The following is a 24342-nucleotide window of genomic DNA, read 5'->3' on the forward strand; positions in this document are numbered from 1 at the left end:
CCACTGCGATGCACGTGTAACCATATTTCTGCAGAATACGCCAAAGTGTCTATTCTGAAGCACCGCCAGCCTCAGTGACACTGTACCGAAAAGGTGCTTAGAAACTGGTGCCGGAACTCTATGCCAGTTTACATCAGTGTATAGTGGAGGATTTCGGCATGATGACTCGACTTTCGACGTCGTTTCGCAGTTTGGGTGGGAGGGACGTCCCCAACAGCCTCACCCTCAACCGTGTTACGAAACACTGGAAAAAAAAAAAAAAAAGTTGTGAATTCCTAAGAGACCAAACTGCTGAGGTCATCGGTCCCTAGACTGACATACTACTTAAACTAACTTACACTATTAAACTAAGTTATGTTAAGAACACAACACACACACACACACACCTATGCCCGAGAGACGACTCGAACCTCCGGCGGTAGCGGCCGCACAATCCGTGACGTGGCGCCTCAAACCGCGCGACGAAACACTGAAAGATAGGTCGATGATAAGCGAACAAGTATGAGCCCAGCGCCGCCTTGACTCTTGCCGCGAATACCTACGATATGTGGACCCACCCATACCGACAAAAGTATTGCACACGGTTTCTTTTTTCCGAAGAAAAACGTATCTGAAAACTTTTATTAAGAGTCACTTACTGAGAGGGAATGCTCGCGGCCGGTTTACGGTCCAAACGGTGCAGCCGTCCACTTGGGTCTCCACAACTGCAAGATTTACATTTAAGCCCCAAAGAAACTGATCTATGCATGCGTATTGAAATACACACATATTTAAGCAGGCAGAATACAGCGCAGCGGTCGGCAACGCCTATATAACACAACAAGTGTCTCGATCAGTTCTAAGATCGGTTACTGCTGCTACAATGGTAGGTTATCAAGATTTAACCGAGTTTCAACGTGTTATTGCAGTTGGCGCACGAGCGATGAGACACAGCATCTCCGAGGCAGCGATGAAGAGGGGTTTTTCTGTGCGACCATTTCACGAGTGCACCCTGAATATCGGGAAACACCAGATCGCCGACATCGCTGCGGACGGAAAAAGATCCTGCGAGAACGGGACCAACGACGACTGAAAAGAATCGTTTAACGTGAAGGAAGTGCGACCCTTCCGCAAACTGCTGCAGATTTCAATGCCTGGCCATCAACTAGTGTCAACGTGCGAACCATTCAACGAAACATCTTCGTTATGGTCTTTATGAGTCGAAGGCCCACACGTGTACCCTTGGTGACTGCACGGCACAAAGCTTGACGCCTCACCTGGGCCAGTCAACACCGACAGTGGACTGTTGATGACTGGAAACATGTTGCCCGGTCGGACGAGTCCACTTTCAAGTTATATCGAGCGGGTGGACGTATAAGGGCATGGAAACAACCTCTTGAGTCCATGGATCCTGCATTGCAGCAGGGATTGTGCATTCCGACGGACATGAGCAATTTCAGCAGGACAAAGGGACACCCCACAAGTCGAGTATTACTGCAGAGTGGCTCCAGGAACACGCTTTTCTATTTAAACACCTCCGCTGACCATCAAACTCCCCAGATATGATTATTATTGAGCATATCTGTGATGCCTCGCAACGTGTTATTCAGAAGATATGTCCACCACCACGTACTGTTGCGGATTTGTGGATAGCTCTGCAGGATTCATAGTGTCAATTTCTCTGCAGAACTACGTGAGACATTAGCTGAGTCCGTGCCACGTCGTGTTGCGGCACTTCTGCGTGCTCGCGGCCGCCCTACACGATATTAGGCACGTGCACCAGTTTCTTTGGCTCTTCAGTGTACACACGCGACGTGTCACAATTTCTAGCGGCCGCTTGGCGCGCCAAGTTGCGAGTGGTGCTAGTGATGCCCAAGTGCAAGATTTATATACAGCACGTATCACAACTAGTAGCGAAAATTGAAACGGGTGGAAGTGCACCGGTATTTTTGAAAGCGGAGTATCTTTATCTTTCTGCGTTGCCTTAGCCAACTTCCTGCGATATAGCATTTTCACCTGCGCACTCGAAACTTGCTAGCACTGAAAAACGCCGTGTGTTAAACACGGCCTGTAATTTTGTAGAATTACTTGCCATTTTCGAGACTCATTAGTTGAGATACTTGGAAGTTGATGCAAGCAGAAATAGTAATGCTTACTGTAAACGTTTGCGATTCCCTCGTGAGACTGCCACCCCCTTCTGGAATCCGGGCGGGGGATTAAGGAGCGTAAACAGAGCGGTATCTGGGGCGGAATTGTCGGTGGATGTGAGGGAGCGGGCGGAGGCTTCGGTGGCGAGGCAGACGCAGAGCCAGGTCGGCGACCCGCCGAGGCGGCCGCCCGAATTCCGCGTGGGTCGTTCACATCGCCGGCCGGCCTGGGCGCCGCTCGCCGCCATCTGACCAGCGCCGCCGCACCGGCCGCTGTCTGCACGCGGGGGTTCTCCCGCTCGTGCCCCGCCGAGGGGTACTCGAGTGCGAACACTTCGGGCCGGGCCGCCCTCCTGGTCCACCCTTACAGTAAAAGGCCTCGTCGCACGCGCTGCCTTGACCGCGACCGTGATTCTGAACGCTCGGAAACAACCGGCTTGTGCACACGTTACGTGTGCGTCAACGTGGCGTACGCGACCGCAGCGCGCTCCAGCCGCAACTAGCGGTCATAGGTGACGCGCGCGGACTATGAGGGGCGGTCGCAAAGTTTCTAGCCCGAGATACTTACCGTAATGTGGGTGTGCAAGTACAATTTTGCGGCTCTAGCTTCGTTAGTTTTGCCGCTAGGATGCGTTGTATACCGCAGAGTAAGCAAAATGACGAATATCGAGAGAATCGAGAACAGTGCTGTGATTGAATGTGTTCATTTGAAGGGAATGACGCCGAAGGAAATTGCCGAGGACATGCGGAATACACCTACGGACAGTGCTCCGTCTTAGGAAACAGTGAAAAACTGGTTGTCCGACTTCAAACGTTGAAGGTGCGATGCGCCGAGGAGCGGAAGGCCTGTCACCGTTGCCACTGATGAAACAGTGATTGTAATTCACGATACGATTTTACAGGATCCTCGAACAACGTTGCAGCACATTGAAATCACATTTGGAATCTCCCAAGGGCGTGCTCAGGACATTATTGTGGATATTTTAGGAATGCGGGAAGTTCATCTCGGAGGATCCCGAAAGTCTTGAATGCAGATCAGAGACGGAAGCGTGTGCAGTGTTGTGAAGAAATCGTACGCCAATTTGAAGTGGATGAAGACGGCTTTCTTGCAAAATGCGTGACAGTGGACGGAACGTGAGTACACCACTTTGATCCTGAGACAAAACAAGTCACAACAATGCAAACATCCTTCATCCTCTTCCCCAAAAAAATTATGGGAGCAAAAATAGCCAGTAAGGTGATGACATCGGTCTTCTGGGATGCAGAGGGTGAATTATGGTGAATTACTTGCAGACGGGCGTAACTATCAATGCACTATATTATTGCACCCTCCTGCGCCGTTTGAGAGAAGAGATAAAGAAAAAAGGCGCGGAAAATTGGCGCGCGGAGTTCTTTTGCATGAGCATCAGCGCACGAAGACCTCGCAACACGGGAAACAGTGCGTGACTGCGGATTCGAATTGTTACGTCATCCGCCATATTCTCCAGACTTCGCTCCATCAGACTTTTTCTTTTCCCAAACCTAAAAAAAGACCTCAACGGACGATTTGACAATGATGATGTAATGATTGATGCTGCGAATGCTTGGTTGGACTCGAAATCGAAGATTTCAGTCGTTTGCAGAAGTTATCTCAGCATGCCTGTAAGTGTATTAGTGTACACGGTTATTATATTGAAAAATAAATTGGTATTATGAAATTTCTGTTATTCTTTATTTGTTAGGCGTACACGGGACCTGAGTTCTCAAAATGGACGAACGTAAGCTTGCTGCGATAGCCTTAAGCCGTCCACGCACAGCACGAGGTAGCAGACGTCGACGTCGCACGAGACTCACAGCTTCCCTGCAGCTGTCGGCTCCATCTGGCTGCGTATCACAGTTCGTTTACGATACGGACGGGCATAAAATTCTTACATTAGCTCAACTAAAACACACATTTCCTCCTTTGTCCATTTCACACCCCAGTTGCTGTGTCTGTAGTATTCACAAATAAAATCTTCAATATTCGTGAACATGTTATAAGGCAAAAAGAGAAGTTCCATATCCAGTGAACATGGACAACAACGTTCCGTCAAAGATAGTGACAGCTTGTTGCCTATGTTCCTCAGCGGCTAACCCAGTTCATAGTTCGTGGTGCACAGTCCCGGTTTTAGGATGCCTGCCTGGTGGATTCCAGAGACAAGAAAAATATGATTTTCAGTATTTCGTATAATTACTGACCCAATGTAAAAATTTAAATCCTGAGACGTACAACCTTATGTTAAAGATTTAACACACAGAGATAATATTAGAAACTGTACGAGGTCTGTTCGAAAAAATCCGGAACTTTGTCCACAAAATTTTTCTTTGCTTACCTTTTATTATTGTGCGTGGTGTCCTTCGAAATTCTCCTCTGCACCACTGATACACCGCTCCCAACGCCGTTACCACTTCTGTACGTAGTCTCGGTACGCCTGTTCAAAAAATGGGTCTGAGCACTATGAAACTTAACATCTGAGGACATCAGTCCCCTATAACTTAGAACTACTTAAACCTAACTAACCTAAGGACATCACAGACATCCATGCCCGAGGCAGGATTCGAACCTGCGACCGTAGCGGTCGCGCGGTTCCAGACTGAAGCGCCTAGAACCGCTTGGCCACACCGGCCGGCGGTACGCCTGTTGCTGGATCGCGCGAAGCACTGTCTGCGAATTTTCTTCTGTCTCGTCTATCGTCGCAAATCTAAGTAGTTTCAATGGGATTTTAAACTTAAATAAGAAAAAGTCCGCAGGGACCAGGTCTGGAGTGTACGGAGGGTGAGGCAGCGAAGTGGTTTCGTTTCTTGTGCAATAGCCACGCGCCGGCAGGAATGAAAGTGCTGGTGCGTTATCGTGATGCAAGAGCCACGAGTTGCCTCGCCACATTTTCTCGCACACGTCGCAACAAGTCTCGATAGTTCCATCGATTAACAGTTTGCCCCTGAGACACGAATTCATCATGTACTAATCCTTTATAGTCAAAGGAGACTTTCAGCATGGCTTTGACATTTTACATGACCTAACAAGCTTGTTTTGGTCTTGGAGAACCTTCCCGACTCATTGTGAAGATTGAACCTTGGTCACAACATCATAACCGTAGACCCACGTTTCACCACCAGCACTGATTCTCATAAAAAACATCTCGTTCTCATTTGCACGATCCAAAAGCTCTGCACAGATTGAGAGGCAAAGGTCTGTAGGTCTTTCTGGCCTTGACTCACGAGCCATCGGGCGAATTCGGTGGCAAAACGATGCATTCCAAGTTGCTGTATCAGGATTTCATGACACGATCCAACTGAAACGTTACATTCTTCCGCAGTCTCTCGGACAGTCAGTCTTCGATTGGCACCACAATTTCGTTGGCGTTCATAACATGAGCGTCGTCGGTAGACATCCTGAACGAGGGTCATCTTCAACTTCCTTCCGGCCATTTTTAAAACGTGTGACCTATTTATAACACCGAGTAAGGCTTTTATCACCATAGGCGTCCTGCATCATATGGTGTGTCTGTGTAAAGGTTTTCATGACTTTCACGCAAAATTTAATGCAGACGTGTTGTTCCTCTAACTTCGCCATCTCGAAATTCGCAAACTGTGCGACAAACACAGCACTGAACAAAAACAGACATACAACAATGAAACTTCCGGCAGTTACACATAAAAAAAACAGACGTCTGCAGGGATGCCAATCGCATTTTGCTCGTCACACAAATGATTAGAAATTACGAATGTCCCTGAATTTTTTGAACAGACTGGTGTATGTCTTGTGGCAGTGTAACTCGTGGCCTGCAAAGTACCCATACAGTATATGAGAATGAGAATGAGAGCGCTTACCGACTTCCGACGAACTTCACACGTAATATCCGACCTGCACAATACACTTTCCCGCTGATGCACCTCACAAAATGATGGAAGGAAACAACTTTATCGCTTCCTGCACTTCCGCTGTTTATGCAGTAAAATGCCAGCATCAGGCTTGACGTTTTAATTCGTTACTTCTTGACTACTAACTCTATTCGCAACATACTTTGCACCCTGTATTCACATACACCTCTGACTATGAAGCATTGTAGGAGCCGTAGTTGATGAGATATGACGTCATAAACATTGAGATGCGTGGGAAACTAGCCGGAGCACAAATGACCCAGGCTCTTCTCATCCTTTTTTTGATAATGAGAGCACTTTGCAACTTCCAACAAACTTTAACCATACTTTCAAACATTTTCTAAAATTTTTCTCGTCTACGCACTCTTCAGTATTTACGTGGGCCCCCAAAACCGGGTTTCCTAAACCGATTACTCAATACTGCTTTTGGTTGGTCATGTAAACACTCCTAAATCGCTTCTGGAAATACCCTTCTCGTTGCCGGTTTTCCTCTTTCACGGTCGATTTTCGCTGCCATGTAAACGCACAACAGTTTTTGAAACGTTTTTGGCTGTCAGGTTACGACTTGTTTTAGAAAAATTTCGGCTAATATGAACGGAGTGACTATTCGCACGGTGAAGGAGAAACAGAAAAATTCCACTGAGCATCAAGCTGTCTACTTCTAACATTTAATTGAATAGAAATAGCGATTGTGCTGACTAAATCAGAAACTGTAACAAGCTGATTTCCACCTTATTTGACTGGGCTAGCAAATCCGCTAACATGTAAATACGACACCGATAACCGGTTTCCGAAATCCTGTTTCGTCTTCCGGAAGATGTGTCGCATGTAAACGTAGTGACTAACTCATTTATAAAGTAATCAGAAGTTTGAAGCTGTATTATGCGTGGGAATTCAATTCTTTAAAGAATCGGGATTTTACTGGTCGCTCCTAAATCAGGTACGACTCATGTGCTTCTCAGATGTTCAAGCAAATGCTTTTCAGATGATGCATGTCTTTAAATCGTAATTTCTTGGCAGTGATGTTAAAGCGGAATACTAAGCACTTATGCAAACAAATTATTTTATTAACATTTTAGAGTCGTTATTATTAAAATCCTAGGGATCTTGATACATTACAAGTGGGGTTGACGGCATTTTATACACTGAAGAGCGAAAGAAAGCCCTACACCTGCCTAATATCGCGTAGGGCCACCGCAAGTACGCAGAAACGCCGCAACACGACGTGGCATGGGCTCGACTAATGTCTGAAGTAGTGCTGGAGGGAACTGACTCCATGAATCCTGTAGGGTTGTTCATAAATCACTTAAGAGTAAGAGGGAGTGGAGAACAGCACGTTGCAAGGCATCCCAGATATGCTCAATAATGTTCATGTCTAGGGAGTTTGGTGGCCAGCGGAAGTGTTGCACTCAGAAGAGTGTTCCTGGAGTCACTCTGTAGCGGTTCTGGGCGTGCTGAGTGTCGGATTGCCTTGCTGGAATTGTGAAAGTCCGTCGGAATGCACATTGGACATGAACGGATGCAGAATACTTACGTACGTGTCACGAAAGCCCATATCGATGATGTTTCGTTGAATGGTTCACACGCTAACACTTGTTGACGGCCCAGCATTGAAAGCTGCAGCAATTTGTGAAAGGATTGCACGTCTGAACGATTCTCTTCAGTCGTCGTTGGCCCCGTTCTTGCAGGACCTTTTTCGGAGATTTGATGTTATACCGGATTCCTCATATTCACGGTACATTCGTGAAATGGTCGTACGGGGAAATCCCCACTTCATCGGTACCTCGGAGATGGTGTGTTCCAGCGCTCGTGCGCCGACTGTAACACAATGTTCAGACGAACTTAAATCTTGATAACCTGCCAATGTAACAGCAGTAACCGATCTAACAACTGCTCCAGACAATTGTCGTCTTATATTATAGGCGTTGCCGGCTGCAGCGTCGTATTCTGCCTGTTTACATATCTCTGTATTTGAATACGCATGCGTATAGCAGTTTCTTTGGCGGGTCAGTGGAGAAAGTAAGAAATTGTAACCTTCACTCCCACACCAGCGCCACCACAACCACCGAACAAAGCCCCACACCAGAGCGATGTGTCCCTTGGAATCTCGGCAGTGATATCGCAGACGATCAATTTACCAAGCGGCTTCAGTCAGTATTTCGAACGACGCTTTGTCGCGAAAGTAAGCTTTATGGAACAGCAGCTCTAGGCAGTTCTCTCTTTTAATTCTCGTCACATTGTTTACATTGCATTTTTGATTGTGCGGCATTGCATTTTTGATTGTGCGGCTTGCTCTCTAGACACAAGAGACTCAATTATAAAACTCTTATTCGAGGTGACCACACTGCATTAATCAAACTATACGATCCGCTGCAAGATCATAAACAAACTGTTTATGTTTGCACCATCATGGCAACATATCAGCGATTGTCAGATATTAGAACACTTCTTTTAAAGTCCAATTAGGTTAGGTGCATTTGCTGACATCTAAACCCGTAATGTTCTCAGAATAGTGGGGATGGACTACACTAATAGAGCAAAGAAGAACAGCACTTGAAGAGTCTTTTTAGGAGTACTTTCCTTAAGCAAGTTCATACTTACACTATTAGCATCCGTTCTCAATGCAGGAGGAAGTATGGTAGCTCCAATTTAAAGGCATTAACGCGTTGCGAGTCACGCAAATGCATACTGGTGCAAATACTCTTCGATGACACTATTGGTGGTGAACCGCTGGAAGCAATCACAGCCATAAACTGTATAGGGATATGCATGTGGGATAATTTAAGGTGCAAAAACCAAACGAGCGTAGCTGTAGGGAAGGCAAATGCCAAACTGAAATTCATTGCGAGGAAATATGAGGGTTGAAACTTTAATAGTGGCAACTATTTATTTACAGCTCGCACAAAATAGATATATGTTTCAAAGGTTTACTGACCTTCAAAGTACTCACCAGCGTTGTGTATTACCCGTTGCCAGCGATGTGGAAGTCGTAGGATACTCTTAGCAGTGACAGTTGTGTTGACAGTTCGAGCTGCGCGGTGTACTGCCCGACGAATTTGTAGCAGTTCTGAAGCGAATGCCGTGCAGTGTTTCCTTCAGTTTAGAAATCGAGTTGAACTCACGGGGGCTTAAGTGAGGGGAGTGCAGTAGGTGGTATGCCCTTAGCAGTCAAACAAACCAGTAACAGCTTGCACTGTACGTGCTTGAGCATTGTCCTGCAAAATGATGGTCAGGTCCTGCAGAAAGTGTCATCCCTTCTGTCTCTGTGCTGTTCATTTTTGGAACACAGCCTACGACTGGACGCGGCACCGAATTTGGTCATTTTCCGCAAGAGTTTCACTCTGATTCCGTGTGCAGTTTAGACGCTTTGGCCACAAGAATCGTGTTTCAACTTAGAAGCACCTTTCGAGTGCGAACCCTTTGATGCACTTGTTAACCGCACCACAACAGGGAACCCAGAACATTGTACTCTCTTCTGACGATGCGCCGCTCTTGTGTGGCACGACATGTGTACCTAATGCACTTTCTAAGTCCCTTCGTAGTTGGCATTCGAGAGGGAGCATGTTTGACGGCTCGCGCCGGCAATACACCATTGAGACTGCTGTTGTGATGCCGCTTCCGCTACCTGACACTTCTGAAGTAACAAACTGTGAAGCGTGACGGATACGCAGTGTTCACCTATTCCTCGAAAAACATAAATCCATCCCCAATAAACAACCGATGTTTTACATCGCAGAGACAGTATAGACACCTACCCCATTCGTGAACTTCTTCAGAATTTTATAGGAGCGATTCTGTATCTTCGCTGTGTTGGCTGCCTGCAGACTCTAAACTGATGTGACAAAAGTCATGGGCTGCCTCCTAATATCGTGTTGGGCTTCCTTTTTCCCGGCGCATTGGAGCAAGTCGACGTAGCATGGACTCAGCAAGTCGTTGGAAGCCCGTGCAGAAATATTGAGCCATGCTGCCTCTATAGTCGTCTACAATTGCGGTGCCTGATTTTCTCCACGAACTGACCTCTCCATTACGTCCAATAAATGTTCGATGGGATTCATGTGGAGCGATTTGGGTCGCCAAATCATTCGCTTGAAATGTCCGGAATGTTCTTTAAACCAGTCGCGAACAATTGTGGGCTAGTGACACGGAGAACTGCCATTCATAAAAATTGTTTGGGAACTTGAAGTTCATGAATGACTGCAGATAGTCTCCAAGTAGTCATTTCCAGTCAGTGCTCAGTTGATTGGAGCCAACACCAGGTTGCAAAGTGGCTTGTCAACAACTTGGGTCCATAGCTTATGGAGTCTGAGCCACACTCGAACACTAGCTTCAGCTCGTACCAACTGATACCGGGACTCGCATGACAAGGCCACGGTCTAGGGTCCAACCGAGTATGGTCAGGAGCCCAGGAGAGGCCGCTGCTGGCGATGCCGTGCCAAAAAATGGCTCTGAGCAATATGGGACTTAACTTCTAAGGTCATCAGTCGCCTAGAAGATAGAACTAATTAAACCTAACTAACCTAAGGACACCACACACATCCATGTCCGAGGCAGGATTCGAACCTGCGACCGTAGCGGTCGCGCGGTTCCAGACTGTAGCGCCTAGAACCGGCCGGCGATGCAGTGCCGTTAGAAAACTGACTCGGTGTCGGTCGTCTGCTGCTGTAGCCCATTGACGCTATATTTCGCCGCACTGTCCTAACGGATACGTTTGTCGTACGCCCCACATTGATGTTGCTTGTCTGTTAGTACCGACAAGTGTACGCAAACGCCGCTGCTCTCGGTCGCTAAGTGAAGGCATTGCGTTGTCTGTGAAATGTGATATCTCGGCACGCTCTTGACACTGGATCTCGGAATACTGAATTCCCTGACGATATTCGAAATGGAATGTCCCGTGTGCCTGGCTCCAACTACCATTCCACTTCCAAAGTGTGTTAAGTCCCGTCGTGCGGCCGGAATCACGTCGGAAAGCTTTTCACGTGAACCAGCCAAGTGTCAGCAGCTCGTGGTCTAGTGGCTAGCGTTGCTGCCTCTGGATCACGGGGTCCCGGGTTCGATTTTCAGCCGGGTTGGGGGTTTTCTCAGCCCGGAGACTGGATGTTTGTTTGTCCTCATCATTTCATCGTCATTCGTGACAATGGCTAGGTTGTACTGTGTGTAAAAAAAAAAAAAAAAAAAACGGACTGTGTAAAAATTGGGACTTTTTACGGGCGCTGATGACCTCGCATTTGAGTGGCCCACAAACCAAACCAAACATCATCACCTGAGTACAAATGATAGCAACGCCAACACACTGCCCTTTTGTACCTCGTGTACGAGATCTGTATATGTGCATATCGTTATCCAATGACTTCTCTGGCCGCGCGGGATTAGCCGAGCGGTCTAGGGCGCTGCAGTCACGGACTGCGCGGCAAGTCCCGGCGGAGGTTCGAGTCCTCTCTCGGGCATGGGTGTGTGTGTTTGTCCTTACGATAATTTAGGTTAAGTAGTGTGTAAGCTTAGGGACTGATGACCTTAGCAGTTAAGTCCCATAAGATTTCACACACATTTGAACATTCTTTTTGACTTCTGTCACCTCAGTGCACTTGTTGTCTCAGTGCACCTAAACACGAGACTCCAGCAAATTTCTATACAGGATCATAACTGTGCACTTTTGTGAGACAGATGAAAGTTTCGGCCAGGGCTATAGTGGCCGAATCGTTGTTGTTTAGAATATGACGCTGTATACTGATCAACAGTAGACACAAAAGGAGGTCAGTGTAGTCGTCCGGTCTTGTTGGTAAATGATCTTGCAGTGCATATAAAACACTATTCAGAAACTGTAATGTTTGCGGATGAGACAGATCTACTGGTAAATGGCCCAGGGCAGTCATACCACATAGCTGAGTAGGCCTCCAGCGTGTGTGTTATTTTGTGACGGAGTGCAGTGCAGCTGGGAGCTGTGACGGCGGCCCGTGTTTCAGAGTGCGGAGACGCCCGCGGACGCAAGAAGCGGAAGCTGGCGGCGAGCCCGTGCGTCCCGGCGGCGTCCGCGCCGGCGTCGGCGTCGGCGTCAGTGGCGGCGCCCCCGTCCGTCTCGCAGCTGCTCGCCCAGCGGGAACTGGCCAAGCAGGTGGGTGGCCACTAAGTATAAAGAGGCATTGGTACCGGTGCTGAGAACCCTCTCACACAATTAGACCTGCCAAAATTTTATTAATTCTTATATTACTACTGTACACGGACGTAATCGCATCGTAGCAATAATTTTCATTTAGAATCTTTTGCTCTAAGTTTGTGCAAGCGTATTACTATTTCATTTGAGCTAAATTTGACAGGGTAATAAGAGAGGTTTTCAGTAATTAACGCAACACTTTTTTCCTGAAAGCAAATTGGCTTTATTCAGGATTCCAGTACACCGTACTATTGCCCACCCTTTGGTTACAAAACCGTTTTTTGCAATACAATCTCCGTTCAGTGCAACAGCGCGTAGTGGGACAGCCTGCCTGTCCTCACGGTTGCACTCCACCCCAACGTCTTGCAGCACCAGTAGCCCCCCCCCCCCCCCCCCCCCCCATCATCCACCTACTGGTTACCCTGGAGTGCATCCTTCGTTGGGCCAAACAGATGGAGGTCGGGAGATGAGAGATCCGGACTGCAGGGTGGATGAGGAAGAACAGTCCAGTCGAGTTTTGTTAGTTCCTCTCGGGTGAGTAGACTTGCGTTGTCATGGGGAAGGAGAAGTTCATTTGCATTTTTGTGGCGATGAACACGCTCAAGTCCTTTCTTCAGGGTATATCACAATACAGTTCAGAGCTGATCTTTGCACCGTGAGAAAGGACATCAGACTGAATAACCCTTTCAGAGGTTCAGGAGACCGTCGCCACGACTTTACCATCTGAGGGACAAAGAATTGTCACGATCAGCTTCGTAACGTGCAAAAAGCCCCCCACAGATGGTCCTTCGTTGCTTTTACTATCTCTTGTCAGGCAGCGAGGATCCAATGGGCACACACGTTTGAGTCCAACTTGTGGACGAGTGCGTCAAAGCTCTGCCGACTGAGGCCTCCAGTTGTGCAGCAGTGTGTTCGAGTGTGATCCGTCGATCGCCTCGAATGAGAGTGTCCGCACGTCCCCAACATTGCAGGAGTTCCAGCTATGTGCGGCCAACCAGCACGCGGGAGACCGGACAGGTTTGCACGACCTTGTTGCCATGGCGACAGACGCCTCGCCCAACGTTTCACAGTGCTTTAGTTCACTGCCACGCCTCCGTAGCCATTGAGAAAACGCCTACGAATATCTGCGATGCTCTGGTTTTCCGCCAAGAGAAACTCAGTGATGACTCTCTACTAGGAACGCACCTCTATTACAGACGCTACTTTGAAGGCTACAATGTAGCGACACCACCTATTGGTAGTTCATGAAACTGTAGGGGCCGAAGTAGAAATATTCCGCAATGCCCCACAACAAATTCCGCAATTTTTCAGTCGAAATTGCCCAGATGAAAAAAATATATGTTGCATTTTTTTAAATGAACGCCTCTCGTATACGAGCGCTTATCTATGCGTATTGCTGTTGAAGTAGCCGTACATTATGCAACGAATAGTGCGGAAGTATGTATGGATTTATCACGTTGAAAATTGTGTAAGCATTATACAGGATGTTCCGCAATTCGTGTTGCACAGTTCTAGAGATTGTGGACAGGACTTGGTAAATCAAGTTCTAGGTAGGAACCCGTGTCCAGAAATTTAATCCAACCACCCTACAGAGCGTCAAAGTTGTAGGCGCCGGCGGCCGTAAATCTCTGTTAACTACAGGGAGGTGCCGTGATGATGTTACAGACTTTCCAGGATTATGGAGACGGATAAGTGAATCAATTTGAGGTAAGGATCCCTGCACCGGAAACGACCGACTCGAAAGTTAGAAGTGAAAAGCATAGTGATACCTCTAGCAGTGGAATACATGTACCGGTAGTGTTGCTGCTGAGATTGTAGGGTAGACGACTTTCAGAGGTGGTAGTATGAACCAAACCAAGAAAAAATATCCAGCGGTAAATATGGGCTCTAAAATGCATAGCTACTCAGGTATTCACATCAGAGACCACGTTTACTGCTGGATATTTTTCTTGTCTTGGTCCATACTACCACCTCTCAAACCTGTCTACCCTACAATCTCAGCAGCAACACTACCGGTACATGTATTCCACTGCTAGAGGTATCACTATGCTTTTCACTTCTAACTTTCGAGTCGGTCGTTTCCGGTGCAGGGATCCTTACCTCAAATTGATTCACTTATCCGTCTCCATAATCCTGGAAAGTCTGTAACATCATCACGGCATCTCCCTGTAGTTAACAGAGATTTACGGGCGCCGTTGGATGACGTTTCCGGACACGAGTTCGTATCTAAAAGTTGATCTACTAAGTCCCCTCTACAACGTCTAGAAGAATGTAACATGACGGTTCTAGGCGCTTCAGTTCGGGACCGCGCTGCTGTTACGGTCGCAGGTTCGAATCCTGCCTCGGGCATGGATGTGTGTGATGTCCTTAGGTTAGTTAGGTTTAAGCAGTTCTAAGTCTAGGGGACTGATGCCCTCAGATGTTAAGTCCCATAGTGCTCAGAGCCATTTGAACCATTTTTGTAACATGAATCGTGAAACACCCTGTATTCATTTGCTCGATTCCTACACATACCACATATCAACCAATAAATATATAACACAAATATGATAAACATCAAAAGTGAAAGAGTAAATGGTTTTTCAGAAAGTAAATATTTTCCCTAATTTGCCCAATGTTCTTCAAATCGATAAAGTATGTTGTACTATAAACTTCCTAAAGTAGCCTGTGCACTCCTTCGGGGTTCAAGCTATCGCCAGAGCGAATGTAATACTCAGTTCAGTAGATTAGTTGTGATAACGTAACAGACAGAGTTACTTTCTCATTTCATAGAACTGCTGTAGTATGGATGAAACGTCCAATTACGGTATTTTTTTTCCCGTGATCCGATTTCAATTAAATAAAGCCTGTATGGTGCCCCCAAACATTGCCCAAATTCATACGTGTTTAATTCAAACTTGGGCCTGTTTCCTTCCTCGTTGCGCCTCTTTCGACGCATTTTTGCACTCTGTATGGTGAGTATGTTACAACAGCAACAAATCCTTCGGCACTGTCCGACGTTTGCCCGCGGTGTGTGGCCCCTCCAGGTGTGGGACGGCTCGCTGCAGCACCTCCCGCTGCAGCTGCAGCTGCCTCAGGCGCCGGCCGGCTCGCCACGGCCCGCGCAGCCCCAGCCGCAGCCTCAGCCGCAGCCCCAGCCGGCGCTGCCCGCGCCCGCCTTCGACCACCAGCAGCAGCTGCAGACACAGCAGCAGCAGCAGGCGCAGCAGCAGGCGCAGTTCGTGCGCTACCACCACGCCGACGGCAGCACTGTCGTGGCCCAGGTGAGGACAGTCCCTGCCTCGAACGTATGTTAACAGATGGCCAAAGAATCTGTCGAGGTGACCCCAGAGTTAAAAACAGAGTGACGTCCACCACTTAGAAGATGGCTGACAGTCCTAGAGGGAGTTCGGGAAGACCTCAAACCCGTGACGTCGAGAACTGACAAATAGCATTTGCTGGAAACAATACGCAAACATAATGCACACCAAAATAAAAGTGCACCACAAAGGAATTTTCCAAACGGGACGGAAAGTGGTCGATTTAATGTACCAGACAAATTCGACGATTTATTCGAGACAAGGATCTTCACAAGTCGAGCGAGTCAGTAATGCGTAGGTTGGCCTGTGGCCCTTACGTGACTGATTATTTGGCCTGGCATTGATTCCTCCTGATGAAAGTCTTGTCAAATTCTTTCCAGCTGGCGAATTAGATCGTCAAAATCCCGAGGTGGTCGGTGGGCCCCGTCCGTAATGCTTCAGATGTTCTCAATCGGGAAGAAATCGGCCGACCTCGCCAACCGAGCACAGAGACGAGCAGTACACACTTTTGCCGGACATCGTCTCGCCTAAATGTAAACTCGGGACGGCTCGCCTTGAAGGAAGTCTACAAAATGGAACGTAGAGTGCCGTCGACGTACTGTCGTGCCTCGAGGGTACCGCGGATAGTGAAATGGCACTCGTGACCGTCACTCCCAGTTGTCGGTCCGTGTGGCAGGTGGTGCTCGAGCCGGTACACTGCCACTGTCCGCAGTATCTGCTGTTCTTTACGGCTGAGTTTGAAGCGTGACTCGTCACTGGAGGCACTTCTACTCCAGTCAGTTAGATTCCAGTTTGGTCTGCAAATGCCCCAGGCAGCAGTGCCGTACCGATGCGATTGTCGCCTGTTGTATGGCCCGACAGCCGGGAGCGACAGTCTGGATGTGATTTCTGTTTGTAGGAGAACCCCTTTCATTGTCCCTTGCGACACCCTTACGACGCGCCAGTACTCCGACAATATTCTGTACCCATTTTGTTGCCTTTTGTGGCAAGCCGTCCTGGGCTTACCATTTGGCAAGATAATTCCCACCCACACACGGCAAGAATTTCAACTGCTTGTGCCAAACCCTATATTGGCCACCACAGTTGCTGGACCTCTCCTCAACTGAGAACATTTGGAGCATTACGGGTTGGGCCCTCCCCTCGATATCTTGATCTGACGTGCCAGTTGGAAAGAATTTGGCACAATATCCCTCAGGAGAACGGAGAACTCTGTTAATCGATGCCAAGCCAAATAATTGCTTGCGTAAGGGCCAGAGGTAGACCAACAGGTCACTGACTTCTCAGTTTGTGAAAGCTCTTTCTTTTGAATCAATTGTTTAATTTTTCTGAAATTGGGATCATTTGTTTGCCTCTCTCTCTCTCTCTCTCTCTCTCTCTCTCTCTCTCTCTCTCTCTCTGTGTGTGTGTGTGTGTGTGTGTGTGTGTGTGTGTGTGTGTGGGTGTTCATTTTAACTGAAGACCTGAAGACATTGGAATATCTCGAAAACCACAAATTGGATAAAAACTGTTATAATTCCAGTTTGTTTCAAAGGGGTACATCCAGCAAATACCACACTCAACCTGCCACCACACCCTGTGTGGGACTGGCGGGGAGGCAACTTTGAAATCTTCAATGGGAACCCCCATCTCTTATTGCAGATTATTATTGTATGGCAAAATTTACATAAGTATTGTCTGAAGCGTTTTCTTCGTTTCACCTCAGATGACGTAATCAGAGGAATAGAAAAGATACACAGTTGTCATTTATGACATGCTACTCGATGGCCCACGAATATCCAATGGCTCGTGGAACCTCACTTCCACGCTGCGAGGATAGCGCAGGCCAGTATTTTATAACTTTTAATTGGAAACCCAATTCGCAATGTTTTATTCCTGTTACTACAGGAGACTACTCGCCACGCCACCGTGGCCGTGTGGCAAACAATGATGTATCGTAACGGGCAGAACACTGCAACCGGAGCTCGCGTATCGTGCTGACATAGAACAGATTGAGGCTCTAAACATTACAATACTTGCACAGTGTTTATTACCTGCACACATGCATATCTCACAGCAGGATATGCAAATGCTGTGGTTAATTGAAGTAATAGAATACAAGTTTACCTTGAATTAGTGCCGGCAGTGGTTTCTGATACGCGGCCTGTGGTGTGTCGACAGGTGCAGCAGCAGGGGACGCCGCAACCGCAGTCGCAGGCACAGGCGCAGGTGCAGCAGTACCAGCAGGAGCTGCAGCAGCAGCTGCTGAGGATGCACATGTTCCCAGAGCAGCCACACCCCTTCCAGCAGCACCGCCTGCCTGAGGAGCACAAGGTACCTGCACAGCTTCTCTTGCTGGAACACAGGCTGCTCGCACCGTGACGGAACCCGACTGGAACTTCTCCCAATGAGACTGAAGCATTCAGTACATTATAGAGCTGTATGCATGTAAGGTGGGGTGATACACTCGAGGGGCTGTATACCACACGATGCAGTGCCAGTAGTCTTTTTGCCACACTTTCTGTATTCTGCACCTGTCACCTGTCGATATGCGTAGAAATTTTTTGTAAATTATTTTCTTGTTAATTTAGGTATGCTAATGGTATTTAACCAGTAATGTTCCATACGGGTAGCATAAAGCAAAAAAAAAAATTGGAACATATATGTGTTCGAACATAATGAGCTATTGCAAAGAAAACTATTTATTGACAGACAGCCAACACGGATTCAGAAAATGTCGTTCTTGTGAAACACAACTAGCTCTTTATTCTCATGAAGTAATTAGTGCTATTGACAGGGGATGTCAAATTGATTCCATACTTTTAGATTTCCAGAAGGCATACTTCACAAGTGACTTCTAATCAGATTACGTGCCTGTGGACTATCGTGCCAGTTTTGCATCTGGATTTGAGATTTCCTGTCAGAAAGGTCACAGTTTGTTGTAATTAATGGAAAGTCAGTGAGTAAAACAGGAGTAATATCCGGCATTCCCCAAGAAAGTGCATAGGACCTCTGCTGTTCCTGATCTACATAAATGATTTAGGAGACAATCTAAGTATCTCTCTTAGATTGTTTGCAAATGATGCAGTCATTTAGCATTTTTTAAAGTCATCAGATGATCAAAACAAATTGCAGAACAATCTAGACAAGACATCTGTATGAAAGTGGCAGTTGTCTCTAAATAATGTAAAGTATGAGGTCGTCCATACGAGTACTAAAAGGAATGCGTTAATTGCAAACTGCAGAGTAATTGTAAAGATGTAGACGAGACTCGATAAGTGTTGCCATTTACCATGGCAGCCAACAGCTGCAGCATGTGGCATGGGACAGAGATAGAAAGCTCACAGGTGATGCAGAGAAGTATTCTCTGTCCCTCTCTTTGCAGAATGCAGTATGCAGATTCCTCCCTACTTGCATACCACTATATATTGTGTTCACTCTATCCACCCATTGCACAACAACAGTGGAGAAACTGACAAGTGCTATGGCATCTGTGCACAAACTCGTGTTCCCTGTCGGAGAGGTGGAATTCTCTCTATAATTCAGTAGAGTTGTAGGTTGACATTTCCAGACACTGATTTCACTCCGCAGTTTGTTCCTTAAAATGCCATCAACATATCCTCAAAGTTTGCGTACTACACAACACGTGTTTAATGCGATAACCACTACCGACAAAAATGTCGGTCTGTTATATGTGACAAACAAAATGTTTTTTCTTTTTAAGCAGAATTTGATGTGTTCATTTGATACTGCTGTCTCAGATTTGTCTTGTGTGGTATTCTGTTTAACACTATTTGTTAATGCTTACACAAAGAATTGCAAATACTGCAGCAGTGCAGTTCAATCTCCACATTTTGCTTTCCCCACATATCATTAAACTGGACTAATTTAGGATCACGCTATCAAATGCACACACAAAATTGTACTTTTGTAAATGGCAAAGAAGGCATTCCAAATACCAGGCAAAACATTAGAGAAAAACAGGCTGATGACTGTCAAGGGACGTGTGATACAATGTATAGTATAGTCGGAATGCAGGGTTGCGCCTTGGAATGTATATCTGCAGTCTACACTACCAGCTAACGCTGACAGCAAAATCGACCCAGTTGCATTGGCTAAGAACTGAGAAAATACTGTCTACAGCATGCATTCCTTCTTTCTTACCAGTATCTCTGTGAAATATTGGTGACGTATTCAAGTCATATGAAATAAGAATTACTGTGAATAGCACACTGACTGATACCGAACATGCTCTAACTTCTACACCTGATTCAAAGAAAATCAGTGTCTTCTGAGACAACACCTCACTCAAATTTTCACCTGCTACCTTTATTCTGAAAAATAACCTACATACAAACCTCAGCAACCCTAATTTGGTATATACATTGAAGCAAAGGGTGGATATATTTTCACAATAAATAACGGACTGTCCAACACTGTCCTCGAAATCTCTTACAAAATGGTTGAAGCTTTTTAGGACATTTACGAGTGTTCTGCTCCTTTTTATTCTCCTTAGCTTCTGTGCCAGACAGTAACCTGTTTATTATCATTAGCCAGAGGACAAGTAACACCTCAGATACTGTATCAGCTACAGTGGGTATCAGGAAGGATATCAGGAGTGGCCTCTCAGTGATATGTCTCAAGAATATTGAATGTGATGTTTATGGTTATAGTGTGGGTAAGCACAGCATCCCGTCACAGGCTCAGTTTCAGTCAGTCACCATTAAGAAAATCTGACTCTTCAGTGTAAAGTCCTGTGAGCCTAGGAACTCAATTAATCAACATAAGGGCCATTTTTTAACTAGACAGTCTTAGTGAATGAGAATGTGCATTAACACAAATATGAAATGCACATATTAAAAAAAGAAAAAAGAGTTAACAGTGGGAGTGAAGGTGACATAACATCTGTTGTCATTCACATACTTGTCAAGATGTATACAAGGTCTTCTGTGAGAGAGACACATCAGAATGGTGCCTGTTAGCACCATTCTATACTTTGCTCTTGTGCGAGTGATACAGAAAATGAACTCACGGCAAGTGAATTCAAATTATTTTTCAGTCACTATGATATAGCATCTCTGCTACAGTTTTCACTGACGTCCGCTCGAGAAGAGAAAGAGTCTGTCTTTTGTGTTCTCAACATATGGAACTCTGATTTTGCAGATTACTTTTCTTCGGGCTACAGGGAACACAAAGAAGCTGCACGAAGACATCTCTAACAGATAGCTGTGACTACCTTACTCCTGATTTGTATCAGAAATAAATATGTATTTCTCCTCTGTGATTAAGTGTTGAAACCTCCAAATGAAGAACAAATTGTACACATTACTTCTGTATTGCCTTTTCAAACCTGTGTGCCTCTCAGTTGTAGAACCTTAACAACTAATGGCATGTCTCATCTAGCCTGTTATTTTGCAGTAGCAACTTTCTTTCCATTCCAAGTATGTGACTCGAGAATGTAAAAGGCTACACAATTACTAAATCTTTTTCATAATTTACAGCAAATATTGCTGCAGCATCATCATCACCAGCAACAACATCAACAACAGCAACAGACGCCACAGCAGCAACAGGCACAGCAGCAGCAAGTGCAGCAGCAGCAGCAGCAGCAGCAACAACAACAACAACAACAACAAGTGCAGCAGCAGCAGCAGCAACAACAACAACAACAACAACAACAACAACAAGTGCAGCAACCTTCTCAGCAACAGCTGTTGCAGCAACAGCAGCCAAGTCATCACCAACAGCAACAGCACCGTGCCCAGCCTCAGCAACAACAGCAACCGCCACAACATGTGCTACAGACTCAGCAGGCCGTGTTAACTTGCTACGAACCGTACCGGCAACCTCCCCCTCTACAGACTCAGGCCGGCAGCGGTACGGTCATCCTCCAGCCGACGAGAGCACCCCCTTGGCAGAAGACGTCGGGAATACAGGCCGCCACGTACGACAGACGTGTGCCTTCGGTTCACCAGTGGACCGGAGTGGGTGCGAACGTCCCTCCCGACGACGCCTCCTCGACCTCTCGGCGCAAAGCGTCAGCGGCGGTGCAGGCCCCACTCTCCGTCGCCGCCTCCTCGCAGGCGGGGAGGCGGCCTCTGCTCCCTCAGCAGGTGCCCGCATTACAAGTCCAGCCCCAGTCGCAGGTACGTGCACAGTTCCCCTCGCCAGTTGGTGCACCCTCGGATGTGAACAGGCAGTCACTTCCTGTGCCTCAGCAGCAGCAGCAGCAGCAGCAGCAGCAGCAGCAACAACAACAACAACAACAACAACAGATTCAACAACAGCAACAGCAACACCAACAGCAGCAGTCACAAGCACAGCCACAACAACCCCAGCTGCAACAACAGCAGCAGCAGCAGCAGCAGCAGCAGCAACAACAACAACAACAACAACACCAGCAGCAGCAGCAGCAGCAGCAGTTGCTGCAACAGCAACAGCAGGCCCAGCAACAGCAACCCCAGCAGCTGTACCTGCCGGCCCACTTTGCAGAGGATGTGAGCGGCTACCTGTCGCAGCAGGGCCAGAATGTGGGCTTCCTGTGCCACAGCCCGGGTGCTGTCTGTTCTCAGCAGTCACAGCAGCCTCCTCAGGCCCAGCAGGTTTGTAATCTCGCTCTTGTTTTGTTGTATAGTCTTTTTGTTGTGTCTCAGCCATGGGCCTGCCAAACTGTATTTCAAAGCTGTGCATCAAAATTAGGTTTTCCTCCTTGAGAGAACCTTTTGTTTCAAGTTCTTGTCCACTGTCAAAAGGTGCTTGGAGATCTGTCTTATTTTCAAAATCTTCAGTTTCCTATGAGACAACAGACTTCCACACAATTGTCAAAATGTACAAGAACTGTCAAATTTCACATTTCCTCCAAACTCGGGAAAACCGGTGACTGTATCTCCATTCTACTGTTGTGGCAACTATTCGTAATTCTGTGGTTCCCTTACGAATCTGCTTTTCTCATAATAGTTCTAAGTCACCACGAGGATGACATTCTACCGCACGATCGTTACTTCTGAAATTGTTGTGTTACCCTTACGACCCTATTCAGAGTGCTATCCCACACCCTCTTGACAACTCCTTTACACTATGAAAGTTTAAAATTCTAAATTACTTTCTTTTCAAGTGCCAATAATTTCGAATTGTCCACAAGTGGTGGATTATTATGTACTGCGCAATTGTCCACAAAAATAGCAGATCACAAATTCTCACCACAGGGAAAAGTTTATGGCTGTGTGAAGACCTTTGATTGTGTGATCTGTGGTATGCTTCTGCAGAGGTTTAGTGAATAATATACAAAATAGGATTATGGATTTATATTATCTGCATGACAAAAATAAGAATGTGTCACATTGACGTCAATAAGATACAGTTTCCCACAGGTTCTGGTTTGGACCTCTGTCATTTGTGATATCCATAAATGATCTTCCACTTGCATTGTTAGCTTCACTACTTTCCATAGAACCTCACAAGCTATAAAAATGGGTCACCCAAACAATGCAGTACAGGAAGCTTCATTGGGTGGTGATTTGTAGGTCTCAACTTGGTACGTCAGGACTGCACTGCAAAAAAGAAGCAACTATTCAAGTAGCAGGGCACTTAGGGAATACACGAGGTGTGGTTTTTTTTAATTTTTTTAATTTTTTAATTTTTTATTTTTATTAAAGAATAGGCGGTAGTTTGAGGTACTCTGATGAGCATTCAATTTACTGCCCTCCAGGAAACTTCTCACACTCAAATTATTTTTGAGACCGAGAGCCGGCTGAAACCTGAAGTAGAAAACGGAGAGGTATTTACGAGTCACAGAACGTATATCGTGAATACAGATTAGATACTGGTAGAAGGGGGGAGAGTTCATTGCGGCTGACAAAAATATTGTCTTTATTAAGGTTGAAGTTGCGTGTGACAGTGTCTATGTGGAACCAGGTTAATTGTTTGATGTTTTTATCGACCACCCGATTCCGCTATGGGATATCTAGAGTCATTCGAAGAATAGATGCTGAAAGATGCTGTTGAAACTAACATGCTTTCAGGAAAACGTAGTTCCATCATTTAAAGCAAATCTATGGTCAGTTGCATGTAAGTACGCAGGTTGTGCAATACTAGTTAGAGACAACTTTAACCTGCCAAGTACGTACTGAGATGTCAGTGGATTCATTGCCGGTGGGTGGGTTGCAGATAGACAATCTTGCGAAGTACTTTTGAACACACTTTCTGAAAATTGTCTTAGTAGCTATTTCAGCAGCCCACACCTAGTGGAAATATGTCAGACCTCGTCAGTACGAACCGGCCGTACCTTATTGAAAGTGTCATTGTAGAGGCAGGGATTAGTGATCGTGATGTAATTATTGCAACTATGGTTACAAAAGTTTAAAAAATCATCAATAAGTCTAGGAGAATGTTCCTGCTAGAAAGAGCAGATAAGCAGTTGTTAGCATTGCACTTAGACATTAAATTGACATCATTTAATTCTAGTAAGATGGAGCTAGAGGAACTATGGGCAAAGTTTAAACAAATTGTAAATCGTGGTCTGGAGAAGTATGAGCCTAGTAAGTGGATTAAGAACAGAAAAGATCGACTATGGTTTGACAACAAAATGCTGAGGAAGCAGATGCTGTAGCACTCGCAGTTCAAGTGAGAAGGCGCAAATGGTGGCAAGCAAAGGGTAATAGAGATTTATGAGTCTGTGAAAAGATCTATGTGCGAAGCATATAACAACTACCACCATCATACATTAGCAAAAGATCTGGCCGAGAACTTGAGAAAATTCTGGTCCTGTGTAAAATTGCTAAGCAGGTCTAAGGCTTCCATCCAGTCACTTTTTGACCAGTTTGGTGTGTTGGTGGAAGATAACAAGAGAAAGACGAAGTTTTAAATTTTGTGTTTAAGAAATTGTTTACACAGG

At 46.2% G+C, this 24342-nt stretch overlaps 1 protein-coding gene across 1 annotated transcript; it reads left to right on the forward strand.

Annotated features, from left to right (window-relative positions):
* The first annotated feature begins 17720 nt into the window (after positions 1-17720).
* Positions 17721-22162, forward strand: LOC124552248 (transcription factor SPT20 homolog). Its single transcript, XM_047126530.1, has 4 exons — positions 17721-17783; positions 21197-21595; positions 21893-22051; positions 22103-22162. Exons 1-4 carry the CDS (start codon positions 17721-17723, stop codon positions 22160-22162), a joined length of 681 nt encoding a protein of 226 aa, XP_046982486.1.
* The last annotated feature ends 2180 nt before the right edge of the window (positions 22163-24342 follow it).

Source organism: Schistocerca americana, chromosome 10 (assembly GCF_021461395.2).
Source record: "Schistocerca americana isolate TAMUIC-IGC-003095 chromosome 10, iqSchAmer2.1, whole genome shotgun sequence".
Lineage (NCBI taxonomy): Eukaryota > Metazoa > Arthropoda > Insecta > Orthoptera > Acrididae > Schistocerca > Schistocerca americana.

What these genes read in the sequence shown, in the direction of transcription:
- LOC124552248 (XM_047126530.1), top strand. Translation starts at nt 17,721, where the DNA reads ATGCACATGTTCCCAGAGCAGCCACACCCCTTCCAGCAGCACCGCCTG. An exon ending in GCCTGCCTGAGGAGCACAAG is followed by an intron (nt 17,784 to 21,196) that starts GTACCTGCACAG and finishes CATCACCAACAG; the next exon opens with CAACAGCACCGTGCCCAGCC. An exon ending in AGCCTCCTCAGGCCCAGCAG is followed by an intron (nt 22,052 to 22,102) that starts GTTTGTAATCTC and finishes GTTGTGTCTCAG; the next exon opens with CCATGGGCCTGCCAAACTGT.